Source organism: Oncorhynchus masou, chromosome 11, assembly GCF_036934945.1.
Source record: "Oncorhynchus masou masou isolate Uvic2021 chromosome 11, UVic_Omas_1.1, whole genome shotgun sequence".
Classification (NCBI taxonomy): Eukaryota; Metazoa; Chordata; class Actinopteri; order Salmoniformes; family Salmonidae; genus Oncorhynchus; species Oncorhynchus masou.
The window spans coordinates 4,867,870-4,888,888 of NC_088222.1; the positions used below are offsets into that span (position 1 = coordinate 4,867,870).

At 44.2% G+C, this 21,019-nt stretch overlaps 1 protein-coding gene across 3 annotated transcripts; it reads right to left on the reverse strand.

The window, feature by feature from the left end:
* Window positions 1-6,576: 6,576 nt before the first annotated feature.
* Window positions 6,577-10,990, reverse strand: LOC135548046 (transcription factor Jun-like). 3 transcript variants are annotated; one of them, XM_064977249.1, is made up of 2 exons: window positions 10,907-10,990; window positions 6,577-9,973 (listed from the first exon to the last, which is right to left on the reverse strand). In XM_064977249.1, exon 2 carries the CDS (start codon window positions 9,845-9,847, stop codon window positions 8,774-8,776), a length of 1,074 nt encoding a protein of 357 aa, XP_064833321.1. In that variant the 5' UTR covers window positions 9,848-9,973; window positions 10,907-10,990; the 3' UTR covers window positions 6,577-8,773. The 3 variants fall into 3 exon arrangements, with proteins under 3 accessions (XP_064833321.1, XP_064833320.1, XP_064833319.1); XM_064977248.1 differs by having other exon boundaries at window positions 10,553-10,988; XM_064977247.1 differs by having other exon boundaries at window positions 10,535-10,988.
* Between the last annotated feature and the right edge of the window lie 10,029 nt (window positions 10,991-21,019).

The window sequence follows — 21,019 nt, forward strand, 5'->3', positions numbered from 1 at the left end:
TTTCAAACGTCTCTCGCTCTGAGACTTGGAGTGGTTGTTCCCCTTGCTCTGCATGCTTCGAGGGTTGCTGTTGTCGATGTGTTCCTGGTTCGAGCCCAGGTAGGGGCGAGGAGATGGACGGAAGCTATACTGTTACACTGGCAATACTAAAGTGCCTATAAGAACATCCAATAGTCAAAGGTTAATGAAATACAAATGGTATTGAAGGAAATAGTCCTATAATTCCTATAATAACTACAACCTAAAACTTCATACCTGGGAATATTGAAGACTCGTGTTAAAAGGAACCATCAGCTTTCATATGTTCTCATGTTCTGAGCAAGGAATTGAAAGGTTAGCTTTCTTACATGGCACATATTGCACTTTTACTTTATTTTCCAACACTTTGTTTTTGCACTATTTAAACCAAATTGAACATGTTTCATTATTTATTTGAGGCTAAATTGATTTTATTGATGTATTATATTAAGTTAAAATAAGTGTTTATTCAGTATCGTTGTAATTGACATTATTATAAATACATTTTAAAAAATCGTCCAATTAATCGGTATCGTTTTTTTTTTGGTCCTCCAATATTCGGCATCGGTATCGGCGTTAAAAAATCATTATCGGTCGACCTCTAATTACAAGTTTCCCGTCCTAAAAACGTATCACCATTTCCCAATCAAATAGGTTCCTTGATACCACAAAAGAAAACTGTATTTTATTCTCCAATCTTTCAACATCGCCTTATATTAAATGCGCTATGAAGAAAATTGTTTTTGCCTAAACCTTTCTGCCTCTAAGTGCTACGGTGTCTGAAAGTATTAAAGTGAAAACAAGGAAGTATTAGCATTCATTTCAAAAACAACAACAACACTACTATTATATTGTAATTATTTTGGTGACAACCTGGTTGATTAACAATATTAGGACGCGAACACGTTTGCTTTTATATAAATAAATGTGGGACACAAAAAAAGGCAGTGTAGAACACCATTGCCCATCATGCATTGCTCTAATAACTTTAGCCCCCCCCCACAATTTGTATTTATTTTTCTATGAATGAAGTCGCACAAAAATGTGTGTCTGTTCACATGATTTAAGACACACAAAAATGCACAAAATCTGCTGAAATACTTTTTGTACATATTTGCCCTAATTGAGTGTGAGGTTGTTTTGGAATCTCCCACAGTCCATTCAATTCCACTTCAACACTGACTCACACACACACACACACACACACACACACACACACACACACACACACAGACAGACAGACAGACAGACAGACAGACAGACAGACAGACAGACAGACAGACAGACAGACAGACAGACAGACAGACAGACAGACAGACAGACAGACAGACAGACAGACAGACAGACAGACAGACAGACAGACAGACAGACAGACAGACAGACAGACAGACAGACAGACAGACAGACAGACAGACAGACAGACAGACAGACAGACAGACAGACAGACAGACAGACAGACAGACAGACAGACAGACAGACAGACAGACAGACAGACAGACAGACAGACAGACAGACAGACAGACAGACAGACAGACAGACAGACAGACAGACAGACAGACAGACAGACAGACAGACAGACAGACAGACAGACAGACAGACAGACAGACAGACAGACAGACAGACAGACAGACAGACAGACAGACAGACAGACAGACAGACAGACAGACAGACAGACAGACAGACAGACAGACAGACAGACAGACAGACAGACAGACAGACAGACAGACAGACAGACAGACAGACAGACAGACAGACAGACAGACAGACAGACAGACAGACAGACAGACAGACAGACAGACAGACAGACAGACAGACAGACAGACAGTAGATTTCCCATAAATTACACTTCAACACTGACTGGACTGTAAACAGTGACTGTGAGGGACTTTTACTTTCAGAATGACCCAGCCCCATTGCTTCATGTGGTTTACAGGAAGCATTGGCCCTTCTTATAGGAAATTCAAAGGCTGTCTATGGAGCATGGGGTGACTTGACAGTATCTGCAAAAGGGATGGACATCCTTAGCATAGTCATTTATAACCACAAAAATTGCAATCAAACTAAAATTGACACTATGAGGAGTGTTAAGAGCAGCAGGTTTTCTTGGCTCCGGTTCTGCATGGGGTGGACCGGACCCACTGCAGTGGCAGACAGTGACACTAGCCTATTCTACAGAAGACGCTGTCAGGCAGATGGGAAGTTAAATCGAGTTTCTGACTCACAAACAACATCCCATGAGATTTATCACTAGAGTAGAGGGTAGAGGGTGTAGGGGCTGTTATTATTGTCTAACATAGTCTGGCTGCATTCCAAAAGGTTTCTGCAGCTGTCCATATAAGGGAACCCTTTTTTGATTCTCGGTAGAACTCATTTGGGTTCCATGTAGAACCTTCTACCAAAATGGTTCTAGCTGGAACCTAAAAGGGGGTTCTTCAAATGGTTCTCTTATGGGGACAGCCAAAGAACACTCATAAGTTCTGGACAACACCTTGTTTTTCTAAGAGCGTATGTTTGAAGTTCTCAGTAACAAAGTTATTTCAAAGAACAGCTAACTTCACTTCTCTTGGTCAGAACACTTCTCACATCTATTTGCCAATAACGTGAGGAGTAGGAAGGCATACTACTGTAAAACACAATATGACCCCCCCCCCCTCCACCATGTGGTTTTATATTAGGTTAATAGTGAAGACTATGTGTCAATCTCTCTGTTGTTTCACATCTTCATACAGACTCCTGTATATTTCGCTTTAGGTTCTATCTACGTCATTTTAATTGAAAAGAGAGCAGTCTGTTTGTTTTACTAAGTTCGGTTGACTGATACTTTGCTCATGTATTTTGACAGTTGGCAAAGTAGAGAGTGAGTGTTGTATATAATACTCTGTAGCTGTCCCCTGATGATGACACAAGTAAAAAAAAAAAAAAAATGTTTCAGAAACGGTCTTTTTATTTGATTTATTATTGATTTATTCATAAACATTGAAGGAAACAATTAACACTTTTTCAAGAAGACAGCATATTGTAAACAAAGAAGAAAAAAAACAGTTCAACAGTTAAACCAAGGCAAGTCGCCCTGTAGTCAACAGTCATGTGTCCCTCTCATAGTCAACACTATTCAGACAGGGACTGCTGTGCATTCCAAATGACATCCTATTCCCTCTATAGTGCACTACTTTTGACCAGAGCCACTTTGGACCCGAGTCAACAGAAGCGCCCTATAGGGATTATGGTTGCCTGGCTTCCCATCCATTTCGCTCCGGCCAATAACATTTCTTCATCCACAATGAGTTTAGATTTGCCTCCCTCCCCGACGAAATGACATCCTATTCCCTCTATAGTGCACTACTTTTGACCAGAGCCACTTTGGACCCGAGTCAACAGAAGCGCCCTATAGGGATTATGGTTGCCTGGCTTCCCATCCATTTCGCTCCGGCCAATAGCATTTCTTCATCCACGATGAGTTTAGATTTGCCTCCTCCCCGACGAAATGACATCCTATTCCCTCTATAGTGCACTACTTTTGACCAGAGCCACTTTGGACCCGAGTCAACAGAAGCGCCCTATAGGGATTATGGTTGCCTGGCTTCCCATCCATTTCGCTCCGGCCAATAGCATTTCTTCATCCACAATGAGTTTAGATTTGCCTCCCTCCCCGACGATTTGCAGAATACGAACCCATCGTTCTGATTGGTTGGGCCATAGCCGGCATACACGATTAACGTTATCAACTTTGCTACTCTGACTGACAAGACAATCCAACCGCTTATTTATTTTTCTTCGTATAATGCCCCTCATTTTGATTTCACACAAACGCCTGCTAGGACGGCAGTTTCAGACTGAGTGTATGTGGCGATGATGGAGCAGAGGAATTCAATACAGGGTGAGTCGTCAGGTGAGAAAAGGGTGCAATTTGGGACGCACCCTCTGACACGGAATTTTCCACTGAGTATACACCAACAGTTGTGTCAATGCTATACAGAAATATGACGTCATACATCACAGCTTAACTTCACCTTTTTTAAAACCATTATTGTTATTGATCCATTACAAGGTAATATTCATCATTGATCACATGGACTGTTCATCGTCACAGTGATAAATCATGACCATTGACTGTATTTTCAATGTTGTCAACTTTCAGAAGGGCCCCATTTATACATGGGTCATTTGTCCAGATCTTGTCCTACATCCTGAACGTGCCCACATTTCCAGAAATGTTTCTACACATGGCATTAAAATGTGTTACTGTTCACTGTGTCTGCATTGCGACCAGATTTCCTGGTTCCTTTACCTAACATCTATTCTTTAAAAATATAATGCATTTATATATTGTCAGACACATTGCTGTAATCAGTCAATGGTGCAAAACTGACAATGATTTTAGAGGATGGGATAATGATGATTTAAAAGATCAGGACAATTAGAACCAGGTGGAAACAGGGCTTATGTGTAAGATCTTGTCTACTTTACATGTTTGTATCTAAACCCTTTCAAATAGACAGTGTAAAGTAAACCATGTTATACTGTATCTAAACCCTTTCAAATAGACACTGTAAAGTAAACCATGTTATACTGTATCTAAACCCTTTCAAATAGACACTGTAAAGTAAACCATGTTATACTGTATCTAAACCCTTTCAAATAGACACTGTAAAGTAAACCATGTTATACTGTATCTAAACCCTTTTGTATCTACTGATAAACTCTTTTCTTTGGCTTGGTCATGAGTGCTTACAATGAACATCAGGTAATCTCTCTCTCTCTCTCTCTCTCTCTCTCTCTCTCACTCTCTCTCTGTTAGTTATCTTTGCACTCCAAATACCTGTAGTAGTGCCTTTTAAAATGTTATTACCATGGCTTTAGCCTAACAAATCACAGGGATACTAGGACAATCTCAACCCAATACAGCATCAAACCACAGACTACAGTGCTAGTAGAATTTACTGTTTGACATTCCTTTACTCACACACATATAAAAAAACACATTTCTCTCAGATTGGCTTAGTTACTGAAATGAATCTAGTCTCAGAAACGCGTGTTTTAAACATTCTCCCCAAAAGAGGAATAGCTCTTCTTTCTTCAGGAATGAAAGATCCACACACAACTCTGATCAAATTTAGACAGACCCTCTGTGGTCCCATCAACAACCTTTTTAATATTGTATTAAATATGTCACCATAAAAACATACGAATAATATTTCACTGAAATTGACACAAACGACTTTACACGACAAAGAGTAATGTTCCTAAGTACACACACCTACTTCAGTACATACAAAATAATACTACCCCACCCCCCCCCCCCACACCTACACCACCACCATCAAAATCTGTCTCAATAAATAATGTACAGTATGGAAAGAGAAGAGGTACACTAAAATGTCAGTCAGAAGGTTGTCGTCATCATTTTCACTGAATCTAGAACTTTAGGAACGTTGATTTACATTTTGTACAAAAATATATAATTATTAGTGACTTTAAAAAAAAGAAGCCCTATTCAAGTTTGAAAAATACATATTTTCCTTGAAGATCACAAAAAAACTATTTGACAGATTCTTCTTTTTTATTATTATTTTTTAGTTTCTAAATTTCTCTCTAGATTGATGTGAATAAAGTAAAGTCATACTTATCATTAACCTGACATGTATATGTGTAGAAGCGAATTCATAATAAAATGCTGACACATTTAATTTTTTAAATTTAATTTAAAAAATGTGTCTGCATCAAGAAAAGACGATGTTCTTTCCATTTCGGTCACCGCAGTAAGGTTTAGTTTTTGACATAGTAATTAAAGCTCTTCTGATATGATTTTCCTACTATATCGACAATCACATTTGCACTGTAGGAAAACAAATAAAAAAAACAAGAGAGAAAAAAACAAAAAGTATCAAATAGTTTCCAGACATTTCTACGCTGTGTGGAGACCAGGATGAGACCACAGATAAATATCAGACAAGATTTCATGTTTTGATTTATGTGCAATATATTGTATCCCCCCCCCCCCCGAAGAAAATTGTAAACGAGACACTAAATCCGTCCTGTGTAGTTCCACAGAAAACATAAATATCAGAGATACATTTTGCATAAATAAATTCCTCCAGAAATGTTTGTAAAATAAGAAATGAATTGAATCATCCAGTTTTGATTAAAAGCCCTTGTCTTGTTACTTCAGTCGAGCTGCTTTCTCATGAAGCCTCTTCCCCTTCTACTGTCCAACTGTGTGTCTGTCCATCTGTCCGTCTGCCCGTCTGTCCGTCTGTCCGTCTGCCCGTCTGTCCGTCTGTCCGTCTGCCCGTCTGTCCGTCTTAATAACACAGCAAGTTTATCTAAAATTTACCTTAAAAAAAAGTATTTCTGACACAGTGTAGTTCAGGTTAACACAGCGCTGATACACAATGTATATAATATATAATATGTTACCACATTGAACAATATATTTGTCAATCAGTGGAGTACCGCAGCGACCCCCCCTACACATTTTGCCATGAGGCTGAGAGAAAATGTTGTTTTAAAGCACATTTCCTGCAATTCTACACATTTTTGTTTTAAAGCATTTCCTGCAATTCTACACATTTTGCCATGAGGCTGAGAGAAAATGTTGTTTTAAAGCACATTTCCTGCAATTCTACACATTTTGCCATGAGGCTGAGAGAAAATGTTGTTTTAAAGCACATTTCCTGCAATTCTACACATTTTGCCATGAGGCTGAGAGAAAATGTTGTTTTAAAGCACATTTCCTGCAATTCTACACATTTTGCCATGAGGCTGAGAGAAAATGTTGTTTTAAAGCACATTTCCTGCAATTCTACACATTTTGCCATGAGGCTGAGAGAAAATGTTGTTTTAAAGCACATTTCCTGCAATTCTACACATATTGCCATGGAGAAAATATAGTTTTTAAATAATATATTTAACCTTTATTTTAAACTAGGCAAGTCAGTTAAGAACAAATTCTTATTTACATTGACGGGCTACACTGGACAAACCCGGACTACGCTGGGCCAATTCTGTGCCGCCCTATGGGACTCAAAATCACGGCCCGTTGTGATACAGCCTGGATTCGAACCACGGTGTCTGTAGTGACACCTCTAGCACTGAGATGCAGTGCCTTCCACCTCTGCGCCACTCTGGAGCCCCATTAGAAAAATTTGCGATTTTATAGCTGATCTCATGCTATTCTACACATTTTGCCATGAGGCTGAAATAAAAGGTAGCAGTTTTACAGCTAAATCCTGTCATTCTTAAACAAATAAATCATCTACAACACATCACATTCAATAGATTTGATCAACATGGTGATACTCTGACCAATTGCTTATTTTTTTGTGTGTGAAAAAAAAACAATCAATCTCCTATTTTCTCTTTACTTCAGAGTTTACAGTGACTAATACGCAGGGCCTTGGAGTAACACACAATGGTCTCCTAGTACCGTCATTTGTAATTTTGAAATTGTTTTTTAAAAGTCAAACTCATTAAAACTTGTACTTCTGATTAGACTCAAATGTTTAGCTGGCAAAAATACTACGGTAATGACAGTAAGAAATACAATAGAACAACTTTTGGAATTGTTATGAAATCATACGAGAGAGAGAGAGATGACCTTTTAGAATGTAGAAATTCCCGTTCTGAGGTGACGTGTACGTCTACCCTACAGGGAAACACTTTATGTTTCACACCTTCTCAGTTATTAGACTTCCTGTTTAACACAAACACCCAGGAACCTACTGAACTGTATACTAGAGGCACAATGTCCTCCGCTCCTCACGCTCCAATGGTTGCCTGGTTATGTACAAGGGTCAATGTTGTAGAGCACAGTCTTCAGTCTGTGTGTGTGTGGTTTAATGTGCTCCTATTGAGCACAGATGTACTTTGGTCACTGTCGGGGCTGCGGGAGGACAAAACTAAAGTAGGAAAGTAGAGGTGTCCCATGTCCTTTTCTTGTTGTGTTACTACGACAACTCAAAGTGTCTGTAGAAGTTAGAGAGGTGGGATTCTCCCTTCTCCTCAACCGCTCACGTAGTTAGCATAGAGAGGTGGGATTCTCCCTTCTCCCCAACCACTCACGTAGTTAGCATAGAGAGGTGGGATTCTCCCTTCTCCCCAACCACTCACGTAGTTAGCATAGCGAGGTGGGATTCTCCCTTCTCCCCAACCGCTCACGTAGTTAGCATAGAGAGGTGGGATTCTCCCTTCTCCATAACCACTCACGTAGTTAGCATAGAGAGGTGGGATTCTCCCTTCTCCCCAACCGCTCACGTAGTTAGCATAGAGAGGTGGGATTCTCCCGTCTCCCCAACCACTCACGTAGTTAGCAGTTAGCATAGAGAGGTGGGATTCTCCCTTCTCCTCAACATCTCACGTAGTTAGCAGTTAGCATAGAGAGGTGGGATTCTCCCTTCTCCCCAACCACTCACGTAGTTAGCAGTTAGCATAGAGAGGTGGGATTCTCCCTTCTCCCCAACCACTCACGCCGTTAGCAGTTAGCATAGAGAGGTGGGATTCTCCCTTCTCCTCAACATCTCACGTAGTTAGCAGTTAGCATAGAGAGGTGGGATTCTCCCTTCTCCTCAACATCTCACGTAGTTAGCAGTTAGCATAGAGAGGTGGGATTCTCCCTTCTCCCCAACATCTCACGAAGTACTTTATTTACCCACAACACCCATCATTTACCTTGTAGAGGTACTAATTCCTTTAGAGAGGACTGACTCAGAGCAACAGAAAACCACCCTCCTCATCCCTGTACAGTACAGTCCGATGGTCAGCAGCTGGTGCTCTCCCTCTCCCCGGTGCTCTTGGACTGTAGGGCTTCTGAGCTTACTGCAATTTGGCAGCCGTTGGTGACGTGATTCATGACTTTCTGTTTGAGCTGGGCCACCTGTTCCCTCAGTACCGAGGCGGTGGAGGTCAGGTCACAGTTCTGGGTCTTCAGAACCTTCACCTTCTCCTCGAGCCTGGAGATCCGCTCCAGCTTCCTTTTACGACACTTAGACGCCGCGATCCGGTTACGTAGTTTCTTCCTCTCGGCCTTGATCCTCTCCTGGGTCTCCAGGTCAATGGGAGAGAGCGAGGGAGGGGAGGAGGTGGGGTCCCCGGAAGGGTGACGTATCTCTGGGACAGTCTGAGGGGCGTCCAACCCCCTGTTGTGAGGATGGTGGGGTCCCTGGCCTCCGGGTCCGTGGGGGCCGTGGCATGGGTAGCCGCCGGGCATCTGGCCCCCTGGGTAGGATGATGATATATGGCTGGGGTGGTTCGGGTTGTAGCTGCTGAGGTTGGTATAGATGGGCAGGTCTCCTGCAGACATGATGTTCCTCTGGTAGGGGCCTTGCATAGAGGAGGAAGGGGACACGGGAGCTCCAACCAGCTGGTTCTGTTTATGAAGATCCGCCAGGGCTTTGACGAACCCATCGGCAAAACCCTCCTGTTCGTTAGTGGCGTTGTTCCGGTACATGAAAGGGTTACCTCCGTTAGGGTTGGGGACAGGAGATGTCGTCACCAAGCCCTGGTTAGACTGGATGATGAGGTGCTCGAGGTCAGGGGAGGCTAGCTTCAGAAGGTTCATATCTGACAAGCCGCCGGGCATTAAGGAGCTGTTTGTGTTGCTGTTAATCCCTCCCAGATTATTAGGATTGATATTACAGTTACTCCCCGGCTGGCTTTGTGACAGTTTCAGGCCAGAGCTGCTGTGGGAACCGCCTGAGAAGTTATGTGCCACCTTCTTACTCATCATCTTGTGGCTCTGGTAACGTTGGTAATCGGCATGGTGTTGTCCGAAGTTGTGAGGAACACCTAGGGACTCGTCATGGTAGAAAGGAGTTTCCATTTTAGCCGCCATTGACGTCGGGAGACAGAATCTTCATCATCTGATTATTATATAGAGGTCGAAGTGTTTTCCACCTTCACGTTAACTGTGAAGACTAAGACTTGTGTTAAAAAAATATTCCGATATGAAGTCTGCCACCTGTAAGAGTAAACAAATAAAACAAACGTTGGATATTATAATATGTAATTTGAAAAAAGAAAGAAAAAAAAAACATACAGTAGGCTACATATGTGATATAGCTTTATATTGACATTATATTATATGCATTATTTCTATGGCTTACAGGAATACCAAAGTAGTTTATCTTTAGCTCAACAGTCGGAGGAACTTGCAGCGTAGCTCTCGATACAGTACGCAGCATTTCGATACCCCTTCCTCCCGAGTTTGTAGCCTACTTATTGAGCATTCGCTTTTATGCTGTATCAATCATAATTCATATAGTATTGCTTCCCTTGGAATAGAATCTTACCAATTAATGAAAATGAAACAACTCTTTGTTACTGGGTTCATATTATTTGGGTTGATAAGCTACTATTTACAGTTCCCACTAGTTTTATCCTGTTTTGACACGGGAGACTCCTGGATGTATAGCACACAGTTGGACATTGTCACCGTTATTATTTTATCACACAGTAGGCTACATTATAAATGACCAATTGCAAGAATAGTGTAACGTAATAATGTTGTTCAAATACATACAATAGGCGAAAGTCTCACAATGTCTCACGTCTCACAATGATGACAGGAAAGCCCGTTCAGTGCGATGACTAGTTGATTAGCCTACTAACGTTACGTTTCGAGAAATAACGTCCCCGTGAAACAATCCAGTGACTCAACTCCGGTGATTCGAGTTAATCACACCGATCAACGGTGACACAGAATACCATCCATCGTATGGTAGATGTTACCCACGCACGCTGTTTGTGAGTCGGTCGAGCGTGTGTGTGTGTGTGTGTGTGTGTACAGATGATCAATTCAAAATGAATACGATATCCGTGCGTTAAACAAAAATCTTCCAACGAATTCAGATGGAAAAAATCATATAATCCAGTTTATTCTCTGTAAACTGACATTTGACATAGGAGAAATCGGGCTTCTCTTCTTTCTGCTACTCTCGTTGCCTCTCGTTTCCTCGTCTGAGCTGCAAATCCGCTGTCAGTTGTACTGTGGGGTTTTCTGCTTGGTCGATTACTAATACCATACGCCTCTCTCTCTCTCGTTCCCGAAACTACTCTGCATAGATGTCACACAGTCACTGACGCCTCCTCTCCTCTATGCCGCGTCGCTCAAATGTTTCTTTCTTTTTTTAACTGGCCATTTGAAAACCAGTTACTATTTCAAAGTGTTTGTTAATGTACAATACACATGTGTACATAATAGAACGTTTCCCCGATCATGTAGGCTAGTGCCCCGTGCGATAGGACAACCTGGTCTCAGAGCATTTCGTATTATTCTGTACATAAAGCCCAGACTCTCAATTTAGTATGATATGATCCGTTTCATATGGTGTGTATTCATTTGTGGATGTCCTTCATCCATTTCGTAAGATATGTTCTGAATTTACAATTTGTATGATACACTACATGACCAAAAGTATGTGGACACCTGCTCGTCGAAAATCTCATTCCAAAATCATAGGCATTAATATGGAGTTGGTTCCCCCCTTCGCTGCTACAACAGCCTCCACTCTTCTGGGAAGGCTTTCCACTAGATGTTGGAACATTACTGCTACAACAGCCTCCATACTTCAGGGAAGGCTTTCCACTACATGTTGTAACATTACTGCTACAACAGCCTCCACTCTTCTGGGAAGGATTTCTACTAGATGTAGGAACATTGCTGCGGAGACGAGCTTCCATTTAGCCACAAGAGCATGAGGTCGTACACTGATGTTGTGCGATCAGGCCATGCTCGCAGTCAGCGTTCCAATTCATCCCAAAGGTGTTCGATGGGGTTGGGGTCAGGACTCTGTGCAGGCCAGTCAAATTATTCCACAATGATCTAGACAAACAATTTCTGTATGGACCTCGCTTTGTGCACGGGGGCATTGTCATGCTGTAACAGGAATGGGACTTCCCCCAAACTGTTGCCACAAAGTTGGAAGCACAGAATCGTCCAGAATGTCATTGTATGCTGTAGCGTTAAGATTTCCCTTCACTGGAACTAAGGGGCCCAAACCATGAAAAACAGCCCCACACCATTATTCCTCCTCCGCCAAACTTTACAGTTGGCATGCGCCAAACCCAGATTCGCCAGATGGTGAAGTGTAAATTCACCACTCTAGAGAATACGTTTCCGCCGCTCTTGAGTCCAATGGCAGCGAGCTTTATACCACTCCAGCCGACGCTTGGCATTGCGCATGTTGATCTTAAGCATGTAGTGCGGCCGCTCGGCCATAGAAACCCATTTCATGAAGCTCCCAACGAACAGGTCTTGTGATGACGTTACTTCCAGAGGCTGTTTGGAACTCGGTAGTGAGTCTTGCAACTGAGGACAGACAATTTTTACTTGTGTAAAACACGCTTCAGCACTCGGCGGTCCTGTTTCCACCTCTCAATAACATCACTTACAGTTGACCAGGGGAGCTATTACTCTGTAATAGCTAGGGGACTCTGTAATAGCTACAGTGCTCTGTCATGGGCTGTTACAAAGGCTACCACAAAATGGACTGCAGAGCGAGGCTAGACGAGTAATCTTAACACTCTAAAGCAGTGGGGACAGTTTCAGTTAAACCTAGGGTATGGAAAAGTGAGGTTGGTTCAGTTAAACCTAGGGTATGGAAAAGTGAGGTTGGTTCAGTTAAACCTAGGCTATGGCAAAGTGAGGTTGGTTCAGTTAAACCTAGGGTATGGGATAGTGAGGTTGGTTCAGTTAAACCTAGGGTATGGCAAAGTGAGGTTAGTTCAGTTTAAACCTAGGGTATGGCAAAATGAGGTTTGTTCAGCGAAACCTAGGGTATGGCAAAGTGAGGTATGGGGGCTCAATTACTTCATTTCTACAAATTGTCTCACGAGACATACAAGCATATTCATTGTAGAGTTATGGCATAAAGATAATTTCTCCCGTCCCACAAAAGATGAAAAAAAATGCTAACTGGAGATTGTTGATTTCTGAGCCCTTACCCACTGTGGACATATTGCTTATTCCCTAAGATCTGCCCACTACAGTGTTGTCCTGTCGGAACGTGATGTTGAGGCCCATTACTTTAGTGTTGTCCTGTCAGATTGTGATGTTGAGGCCCATTACTATAGTGTTGTCCTGTCTGATTGTGATGTTGAGGCCCATTACTATAGTGTTGTCCTGTCAGATTGTGATGTTGAGGCCCATTACTATAGTGTTGTCCTGTCAGATTGTGATGTTGAGGCCCATTACTATAGTGTTGTCCTGTCAGATTGTGATGTTGAGGCCCATTACTATAGTGTTGTCCTGTCTGATTGTGATGTTGAGGCCCATTACTATAGTGTTGTCCTGTCAGATTGTGATGTTGAGGCCCATTACTATAGTGTTGTCCTGTCGGAACGTGATGTTGAGGCCCGTTACTATAGTGTTGTCCTGTCAGATTGTGATGTTGAGGCCCATTACTATAGTGTTGTCCTGTCAGATTGTGATGTTGAGGCCCATTACTATAGTGTTGTCCTGTCGGAACGTGATGTTGAGGCCCGTTACTATAGTGTTGTCCTGTCAGAATGTGATGTTGAGGCCCGTTACTATAGTGTATAGTGCTGTGAACTTTGGGCCTAGCAGGGCAGCACACTCTAAACCTGGTGGGCTAGGCAACTGCCTTCTAACTCAAGGCAGAGGGCTGCGGTCTGAGCATTGCAGGAGACTGCAGACCTGCATCCGGGGAAGCTAACTTAGAGCCTAGCAGGGCATAGAGGTCTAATCATCTTTAGCCAGTTAGCTTGGGTGCCTGAGAATGCTCAGATCAACCCTACTCCTCAGCCAGAGCGTCCAGTGTGCGCTCTGCAGCTCGGAGAGCCAAACACTCTGAATTTATGAACTGGCAATCTGACAACCCTCTGAATTTATGAACACCCAGAGCACACTCTGAGGGCACTGGCAATCCAGAGGGAATTTACGAACAGACCCTAAGGTTGGGGGTTTGGATTACAATTATGTAAAAAAATGTATGCCCTCTTTTGTCAAACATTCAAAACACCCCTACTCTTTCCTTTATTAAATGGGGCTCTGCCACCAACGCGTTCAAAAGATCCCAGACCCTATATGGATTGAGCTTTGCCTCCACTGCCAAAGTTATATTGTTCGCATGCCCTGCCGAAGGACCCTAGTATGTGGAATAGGTGCTTGGAGTTTGTCGGTCCCCAAGTCAGCACCAGTAATGCTAGCTTGGTGTGCAACAACCGGTGGTGGTAAGTATAACCCGAGATACTGGAATATAATGACCTCTCTGGTATAAATGAGCAAATTACGTTAGATAATGTTATTGCTGGTTAAGTAAGTATAATGGCGCCAGAGGTGATGGTTGCCGCTTTGCGGGTTTCTAACCAACTGTGCTATTTTGTTAGTTTTTTTTCCGCATTGTTTGTAGCTCATTTTGTACATAATCTTGCTGCTATTGTCTCTTTTGACCAAAAAAGCACTTTGTTACCTACTTCCCAGTCCGTTTGACTGTGATCCTGGCTCAGTTGACACGCTGGTAAGTGAAATCGAACAACCTATTGAGCTGTCATTCGACCGAATGCTGCAGACAACCCATTCACTGGTCACTACAGAGGAGTTTATGTTCCTGGATCAAAAGGAACTCCCTGCAGTCTCCCTCTGAGCATCAATGCCGTGTTCAAAACAACTGGAAACTTGGAACTCAGAAAATCTCAGTCTTCCGACTTCAGTGCATTTAAGACAACTGGGAATTCAGAAAGAAACAAGTTCCGACTGGGGAAAAATTGCCATCCAACTCGGAATTCAGGCCTCTTTCTAACACTGGAGGTTGCTGACACCTTAATTGGGGAGGACGGGCTCGTGGTAATGACTGGAGCGGAATCAGTGGAATGGTATCAAACACATGAAACACATTGGTTTCCATGGTTTCCAGGTGTTTGATGCCATTCCATTTGCTCCGTTCCAGACATTATTATGAGCCCAATCCTCCCCTCAGCGACCTCCATTGCTTTCCAGAGCTCTGACTTTCCAACCCGAAGATCACTGATGTCGTTATTTGACCTCATATTTTTCTGAGTTCCCAGTTGTCTTGAAAGCACCATAAAACTCAATGTGAGGCTACCGTTCGCCAGCTCACATCTGTATGAAGCTGGATTCAGTGTTCTCGTCTGCATTAGAAACGCAGTGATCAGACTGCCATAAGATAAAGAAGCCCATTGTTTATGAGGATTGCCTGCTGCATTTGTTCGACAGATGTCCAGTTTACAACTGAACATGCAGCATCCCCTCGGCGTCAAGGGGACCCTCGGCGTCAAGCAGACATGCCCTCGCTGTGAGCATTCCTATAAATGGAACGGGGAGGACACTTCTACTTTTGTTCCAATTCACCTTCATAACCTAGCCTGATCATGGAGTTTACCATTCTATTTCACTTCACGTTTTCTGACATCTGAAGTGAAATAGAATGATGAATGGAGCCATCTGGTTGGTTACACCAGGCTAATCATAACCACCATTAAATAATATAATCAGTGTTGTGTGTGTGTGTGACCGACCAGTACCCCTGATGAGCTGATCTTTGCTGCCATGTCCATCAATGGGGCGCTGGCAAAGATCTCACCTCCAACCTCAACTCTTGCCTGCTCGCCAACGGCCATCGATGGGGAGAACAGAATTAGTTAGGTTTAGTCTGACCTGTTAAAACTTCAACATTTATTTTGTTATTTTTATTTTACCTTTAAAAGTGCACTGTTCCTAGGCCATCATTGAAAATAAGAATTTGTTCATAACTGACTTGTTAAAAAAAGGTCAAATAAAAAAACATTCTGATCAAGGCAGTTCAGGGGCAAACTTAAAGTCATTATTCACATATTCGAAATTGGACTGAGGTCTGGGCTTTGACTAGGCCATTCCAAGACATTTACAGTGCCTTGCGAAAGTATTCGGCCCCCTTGAACTTTGCGACCTTTTGCCACATTTCAGGCTTCAAACATAAAGATATAAAACTGTATTTTTTTGTGAAGAATCAACAACAAGTGGGACACAATCATGAAGTGGAACGACATTTATTGGATATTTCAAACTTTTTTAACAAATCCAAAAACTGAAAAATTGGGTGTGCAAAATTATTCAGCCCCTTTACTTTCAGTGCAGCAAACTCTCTCCAGAAGTTCAGTGAGGATCTCTGAATGATCCAATGTTGACCTAAATGACTAATGATGATAAATACAATCCACCTGTGTGTAATCAAGTCTCCGTATAAATGCACCTGCACTGTGATAGGTCCGTTAAAAGCGCAGAGAGCATCATGAAGAACAAGGAACACACCAGGCAGGTCCGAGATACTGTTGTGAAGAAGTTTAAAGCCGGATTTGGATACAAAAAGATTTCCCAAGATTTAAACATCCCAAGGAGCACTGTGCAAGCGATAATATTGAAATGGAAGGAATATCAGACCACTGCAAATCTACCAAGACCTGGCCGTCCCTCTAAACTTTCAGCTCGTACAAGGAGAAGACTGATCAGAGATGCAGCCAAGAGGCCCATGATCACTCTGGATGAACTGCAGAGATCTACAGCTGAGGTGGGAGACTCTGTCCATAGGACAACAATCAGTCGTATATTGCACAAATCTGGCCTTTATGGAAGAGTGGCAAGAAGAAAGCCATTTCTTAAAGATATCCATAAAAAGTGTTGTTTAAAGTTTGCCACAAGCCACCTGGGAGACACCCCAAACATGTGGAAGAAGGTGCTCTGGTCAGATGAAACCAAAATTGAACTTTTTGGCAATAATGCAAAACGTTATGTTTGGCATAAAAGCAACACAGGTCATCACCCTGAAGACACTATCCTCACTGTCAAACATGGTGGTGGCAGCATCATGGTTTGGGCCTGCTTTTCTTCAGCAGGGACAGGGAAGATGGTTAAAATTGATGGGAAGATGGATGGAGCCAAATACAGGACCATTCTGGAAGAAAACCTGATGGAGTCTGCAAAAGACCTGAGACTGGGACGGAGATTTGTCTTCCAACAAGACAATGATCCAAAACATAAAGCAAAATCTACAATGGAATGGTTCAAAAATAAACATATCCAGGTGTTAGAATGGCCAAGTCAAAGTCCAGACCTGAATCCAATCGAGAATCTGTGGAAAGAACTGAAAACTGCTGTTCACAAATGCTCTCCATCCAACCTCACTGAGCTTGAGCTGTTTTGCAAGGAGGAATGGGAAAACATTTCAGTCTCTCGATGTGCAAAACTGATAGAGACATACCCCAAGCGACTTACAGCTGTAATCACAGCAAAAGGTGGCGCTACAAAGTATTAACTTAAGGGGGCTGAATAATTTTTTTGACAGTTTTTGATTTGTTAAAAAAGTTTGAAATATCCAATAAATGTCGTTCCACTTCATGATTGTGTCCCACTTGTTGTTGATTCTTCACAAAAAAATACAGTTTTATATCTTTATGTTTGAAGCCTGAAATGTGTCAAAAGGTCGCAAAGTTCAAGGGGGCCGAATACTTTCGCAAGGCACTGTAAATGTTTCCCTTTCAACCACTTGAGTGTTGCTTTAGCAGTATGCATAGGGTCATTGTCCTGCTGGAAGGTGAATCTCCGCCCCAGTCTCAAATCTCTGGAAGACTGAAAGGGTGAGGTTTTCCCTCAAGAATTTCCCTGTGACCAGTTTCCCAGTCCCTGCCAATGAAAAACATCCAATGAAAAACATGATGCTGCCACCACCATGCTTCACTGTGGGGATGGTGTTCTCGGGGTGATGCAAGGTGTTGGGTTTGTGCTGGACATAGTGTTTTCCTTGATGGCCAAAAAGCTCAATTTTAGTCTCATCTGACCAGAGTACCTTCTTCCATATGTTTTGGGAGTCTCCCATATGCCTTTTGGTGAACACCAAACGTGTTTGCTTATTTTGTTCTTTATTAAGCAATGGCTTTTTTTCTGGCCACTCTTCTGTAAAGCCCAGCTCTGTGGAGTGTACGGCTTAAAGTGGTCCTATGGACAGATACTCCAATCTCTGCTGTGGAGCTTTGCAGCTCCTTCAGGGTTATCTTTGGTCTCTTTGTTGCCTCTCTGATTAATGCCTTCCTTGCCTGGTCTATGAGTTTTGGTGGGCGGCCCTCTCTTGGCAGGGTTGTTGTGGTGTCATAATCTTTCCATTTTTTAATAATCAATTTAATGATGCCCCGTGGAATGTTCAAAGTTTCGTATTTTTTTGTTATAACCCAACCCTAATCTGTACTTCTCCACAACAGTTGTCCCTGACCTGTTTGGAGAGCTCCTTGGTCTTCATGGTGCCACTTGCTTGGTGGTGCCCCTTGCAGACTCTGAGGCCTCTGGGGCCTTTCAGAACAGGTGTGTGTATACTGAGATCATGTGACAGATCATGTGACTTTATTTCAACTAATTATGTGACTTCTGAAGGTAATTGGTTGCAACATATATTATTTATTTCATAGCAAAGGGGGGAATACATATGCACCACCAATTTTATTAAAAGAAGTCATTCTTTAAAATTCCACTTCACCAATTTGGACAATTTTGTGTATGTCTATTAAATGAAATCCAAATAAAAATCTATTTAAATTACAGGTTGTTATGAAACAAAATAGGAAAAACGCCAAGGTGTCACACCCTGACCATAGTTTATTTGTATGTTTCTATGTTTTGGTTGGTCAGGGTGTGATCTGAGTGGGCATTCTATGTTGGATGTCTTGTTTGTCTATTTCTATGTCTGGCCTGATACGGTTCTCAATCGGAGGCAGGTGTTAGTCATTGTCTCTGATTGGGAACCATATTTAGGTAGCCTGGGTTTCACTGTGTGTTTGTGGGTGATTGTTCCTGTCTCTGTGTTTGTTGCACCAGTCAGGGCTGTTTCGGTTTTCAACGTTTGTTGTTTTGTATTGTTCGTGCTTTCTTCATCATTAAAGATGTATCTAACGAACCACGCTGCATTTTGGTCCTCCTCTACTTCACCACAGGAAAATCCTTACAGAATCACCCACCACAACAGGACCAAGCGGCGTGGTGACAAGCAGCGGCAGCAGGAGCAGCGATCACAGGACTTCTGGACTTGGGAGGAGATATTGGACGGAAAAGGACCCTGGGCCTTCTCCAGCCTGGAGAATATCGCCGTCCCAAGGATGAACTGGAGGCGGATGAAAGCGGAGAGGCGCTGGTTTGAAGAGGCAGCACGGCGACGCGGTTGGAAGCCCGAGAGTCAGCCCCAAAAATTTCTTGGGGGGGGGCTCACAGGGAGTATGGCTACGCCAGGTAGGAGACCTGCGCAAACTTCCTGTGGTTACCGGAGGGCTAGAGAGACCGGGCAGGCACCGTGTTATGCTGTGGTGCGCACGGTGTCTCCAGTGCGGGTGCATAGCCCGGTGCGTTCTATTCCAGCTCCGCGTATCAGCCGGGCTAGATTGAGCGTCGAGCCAAATGCCATGAAGCCGGCTCTACGCATCTGGTCCCCAGTGCGTCTCCTTGGGCCGGCTTACATGGCACCAGCCTTACGCTCGGTGTCCCCGGTTCGCCTGCATAGCACAGTGTGGGCTATTCCACCTTGCCGCACTGGCAGAGCGACCGGGAGTATTCAACCAGGTAAGGTTGGGCAGGCTCGGTGCTCAAGAGCTCCAGTGCGCCTGCACGGTCCGGTCTACCCAGTACCATCTCCACACCCCAGCCCTCCGGTGACAGCTCCCCCCGCACCAGGCTTCCTGTGCGTGTCCTCGGCCCAGTACCACCAGTGCCAGCACCACGCATCAGGCCTACTGTGCGCCTCTCCTCTCCTGCGCTGCCGGAGTCTCCCGCCTGTTTAGCGCTGCCGGAGTCTCCCGCCTGTTTAGCGCTGCCAGAGCCTTCTGCCTCTACAGCGTTGCCGGAGCCTTCCTGTCCAGCGCCGCCTGAGCTACCTGTCTGCCCAGCGCCGGCAGTATACCCAGTGCCGCCAGTCTACCCAGTGCCACCAGTCTGCCCAGCGCCGCCAGTCTGCCCAGCGCCACCAGTCTGCCAAGCGCCGGCAGTCTGCCTAGCGCCGGCAGTCTGCCCAGTGCCACCAGTCTGCCCAGTGACATCAGTCTGCATTGAGCAGCCAGAGCTGTCAGTCTGCATGGAGCAGCCGGAGCTGTCAGTCTGCATGGAGCAGCTGGAGCTGCCAGTCTGCATGGAGCTGCCAGGCTGCATGGAGCTGCCAGTCTGCAAGGAGCTGCCAGAGCTGCTAGTCTGCATGGAGCTGCCAGAGCTGCTAGTCTACATGGAGCTGCCAGAGCTGCTAGTCTGCATGGAGCAGCCAGAGCTGCCAGTCTGCAAGAAGCTGCCAGTCAGCATGGAGCAGACAGAGCCGCCAGTCAGCATGGAGCAGCCAGAGCTGCCAGTCTGCAAGAAGCTGCCAGAGCTGCCAGTCAGCATGGAGCAGCCAGAGCCGCCAGTCAGCATGGAGCAGCCAGAGCTGTCAGTCAGCATGGAGCAGCCAGAGCCGTCAGTCTGCCAGGATCCACCAGTCAGCCAGACTCTTCCAGATCTGCTAGTCAGCCAGACTCTTCCAGATCTGCGAGTCAGCCAGACTCTTCCAGATCTGCCAGTCAGCCAGACTCTTCCAGATCTGCCAGTCAGCCAGATTCTCCCAGATCTGCCAGTCAACCAGACTCTTCCAGATCTGCTAGTCACCAGACTCTTCCAGATTTGTGAGTCAGCCAGGATCGGCAAGAATTGCCAGCCAGCCGGGATCTGCTGGATTCAACTGCCTGGCTGAACTTCCTCTCGGTACTGGGCTTCCTCTCAGTGCTGGGCTTCCTCTCAGAGCTTCCCCTCAGTGCTGAGCTTCCCCTCAGTGCTGAGCTGCCCCTGTCCCGAGCTGCCCCTCTGTCCCGAGCTGCTCCTCAGTCCCGAGCTGCCCCTCAGTCCCGAGCTGCCCCTCAGTCCCGAGCTGCCCCTCTGTCCCGAGCTGCCCCTCTGTCCCGAGCTGCCCCTCTGTCCCGTGTTATTTAGTAGGGTTGCCATGGCTAGGAGGTCACGGAAGCGGACAAGGTGGGGGAGGACTACGGTGAAGTGGGG